This window comes from Acanthisitta chloris, unplaced genomic scaffold, assembly GCF_000695815.1.
Source record: "Acanthisitta chloris isolate BGI_N310 unplaced genomic scaffold, ASM69581v1 scaffold21958, whole genome shotgun sequence".
Taxonomy (NCBI): domain Eukaryota; kingdom Metazoa; phylum Chordata; class Aves; order Passeriformes; family Acanthisittidae; genus Acanthisitta; species Acanthisitta chloris.
The window spans coordinates 10,173-12,962 of NW_008687825.1; the positions used below are offsets into that span (position 1 = coordinate 10,173).

Sequence of the window (2,790 nt, forward strand, 5' to 3'; positions counted from 1 at the left end):
CATTTCCAGCCCAAACCATTCCCTGATTCCATGGTCACGGCACAAAGGTCCTGGTCAGGGTTCAGGGAATGTTTGGATAAGGCTCCCAGGCAGTTGGAGGGATCTGGGAATATCCTGTGGGGGACACAGTGTGGATGTGGCACTGGGGACATCAGTGTTGGCACTAGTGTCTCCAAGGGATTTTCCAGCCCAAACCATTCCCAGATTCCCTGTGGTTGACCTCGATCCATGTGTCCCTCACAGCCTGTTCCTTCCCGGATCGTGTCCTGGCGTTCCTGCTGCCCAAGCTGGAGAGCAGCACTGAGAGGACTCGAGTGGGAACTCTGCTCATCATGAGGCAGATCATCAACAGTGCCCGTGAGTGCCATGGCCACCAGCACCGACCGACTGGAGCTCCTTCCTCCCGTGGGTCCCTTAGATCCCTCAGGAGCTCCTTCCTCCCGTGGGTCCCTGGAGTTCTGTCCCCTCATCTGGTTTGATGACCTGAGTCCCTCCTTGGCTCCAGGTCCTAGGAGAAGGTGACCTGGTGGCTCAGCCATGAGGAAGGGGATGAAGAACCAAATCCTCTCCATGTTGGAAGGAGTTTGGGGCCTCCTCCTCTCCATCCTTGGGATCTCCCAGAGCTTTGAGTTGTGTCTCCTCTCGGTTTCAGCCTCGCAGATGGAGATCAAGAAGCCTTTCATCCTCTCCTCCATGAAGCTTCCTCTGCAGGACAACAACAACAAGGTAACTGAGCTCCTGCTCTTCTGGGAGGTCCTTCCCAAGGGGTGGGAGGTTCTTCTGGGAGCTCTTCCCACCTGTGTCCTTGGCCCACGGTTGGATCTCGAGGGAAGGACAGCAGGAGCCGAGGGATTCCCACTGGGAGAGAGGATCAGGTTCCTGATCAGCTGAGGAACTTCAAAGAGATGAGCCAAGGGCTGGTTGGACTTGGAGCCACCTGGGCTGGGGGAAGTGTCCCTGGGTGGCACTGGATGATCCTTGAGCTGGGGGAAGAGTCCCTGGGTGGCACTGGATGATCCTTGAGGTCCTTCCCACCCAGCCCATGCCACGATTCTCCCCCATGGCACAGCAAGGACGAGTTTGGCTCCGTCTCCATCACCTCCTGGGGAGGGTGGAGGAGAATGTTGGGGTAGATGTCCTCAAAACCTTCTCCTCTGCCCTGAGCCAACCCTCAGGTCCCATCAACCTTCCCACACGACTCCTGAGACCTCAGGAGCAACTCCAGCCCCTCTGGGCTTGGGTGGACCCGGGTGTGAGCTCAGGGCTGACGTTCTGAGAACGTGAGGTCCTGCACAGGTCACTCCCACGTCACCTGCCGTGGCCGTGGCTCTGTGTGGTGGCTTTGGCACCTTCTGGACAACTCCGTGGCCACAGGTGGTTAACCCCCATGGTCTGGTAGACCTCAACCCAATGCAAGAGCTGTGGGACCTCCAAGAATGTCTTCACACCTGTGGGGGCAGCAGGAGGAGCTTGTGGAGGACGAAGCTCAGGTGGTGGAGGAAGCTCTGGAGGAGGAGGAAGCTGTAGAGGTGGAGAAACCTCTGATAGAGGAGGAACCTCTGGTGGAGGGGAAACCACTGGTGGAGGAGGAACCTCTGGAGGAGGAGGAAGCTGTAGAGGTGGAGAAACCTCTGATAGAGGAGGAACCTCTGGTGGAGGGGAAACCACTGGTGGAGGAACCTCTGGAGGAGGAGGAACCCCTGTAGGACCCTCGCCGATGTGTCCTCCTGCCCGCGTGGCCGTGTCCCTGCAGGTGAAGCGCGCGGTGGTGCAGGTGATCAGTGCCATGGCTCACCATGGCTACCTGGAGCAGCCTGGAGGAGAAGCCATGATGGAGTTCCTGGTCCGCCAATGTGCTCTGCCCTTGGCTGGGGTAAGGACCCTTGGGTTGGGTGGGAGATGTCGCCAAGGAAGGTCTCCAGGTGGCTTGAGCGTGTCCTTGGGTGTGGCTGGAGACATCTCAGCAACCTGTGGCACCAGGGTCGGGGTGGGGGATGGACAATGTCCACCCAGAGGTTTCCTGTCCAGCTTCTGATCACCTCTGACCAATTCTGGCCACCTCTGACCACCACTCTGCTCTTCTCCTTGTCTTCTGCTCTTCTCCTTGTCCTCCTTTTTCTCCTTGTCCTCCTTTTTCTCCTTGTCCTCCTTTTTCTCCTTGTCCTCCTTTTTCTCCTTGTCCTCCTTTTTCTCCTTGTCCTTCTCTTCTCCTTGGCCTCCTTGGCCTCCTTGGCCTCCTTGGCCTCCTTGGCCTCCTTGGCCTCTTCTCTTTCTCTTTCTCTTTCTCTTTCTCTTTCTCTTTCTCTTTCTCTTTCTCTTCTCTTCTCTTCTCTTCATCCTCTTTCTTCTTCTCTTCTTCTCCTTGTCCTCATGAGCTCCATGGGCAGACCTGGACACAACCCACCCCACCCCTGACCTCATCCCATGGTCCCCACACAGGACCAGGAGCTCTGGGAGCTCCATGGGAAGACCTGGACACAACTCAACCCATCCCTGACCTCATCCCATGGTCCTCACACAGGACCAGGAGCTCTGTGGGCAGACCTGGCGCTCCCGTGGAGATGTCCTACCCCCCAAGAGGCTCTTGGCTTCCTTCCCAGGTCCCCAAGAAGTCTCCAGGAGATGCTGAGGAGCTCACGAGCGACAGCGTCCAGAGCATCAGCGTCAACACTCTCTTCCTGCTCAGCACCACCGTGGACAGGATGAACCACGTGAGTCCTCCTGGGCCTCTCCACCTCTGCCCAGTGCTGAGGGGCACACACTGCACCCAGGGGACCCCAGGGATGGTCC

At 57.9% G+C, this 2,790-nt stretch overlaps 1 protein-coding gene across 1 annotated transcript in view; it reads left to right on the forward strand.

The window, feature by feature from the left end:
• Nucleotides 1-2,711, forward strand: part of MROH1 (maestro heat-like repeat family member 1) — a gene marked incomplete at its 3' end in the record, with an annotated part of 10,606 nt that extends 7,895 nt beyond the window's left edge. The window contains exons 10-13 of the mRNA XM_009080795.1: nucleotides 244-357; nucleotides 653-726; nucleotides 1,754-1,873; nucleotides 2,601-2,711. Of these exons, the coding sequence (XP_009079043.1) occupies nucleotides 244-357; nucleotides 653-726; nucleotides 1,754-1,873; nucleotides 2,601-2,711 (419 nt within the window). The remainder of the gene's footprint in view (nucleotides 1-243; nucleotides 358-652; nucleotides 727-1,753; nucleotides 1,874-2,600) is intronic.
• Nucleotides 2,712-2,790: the final 79 nt, after the last annotated feature.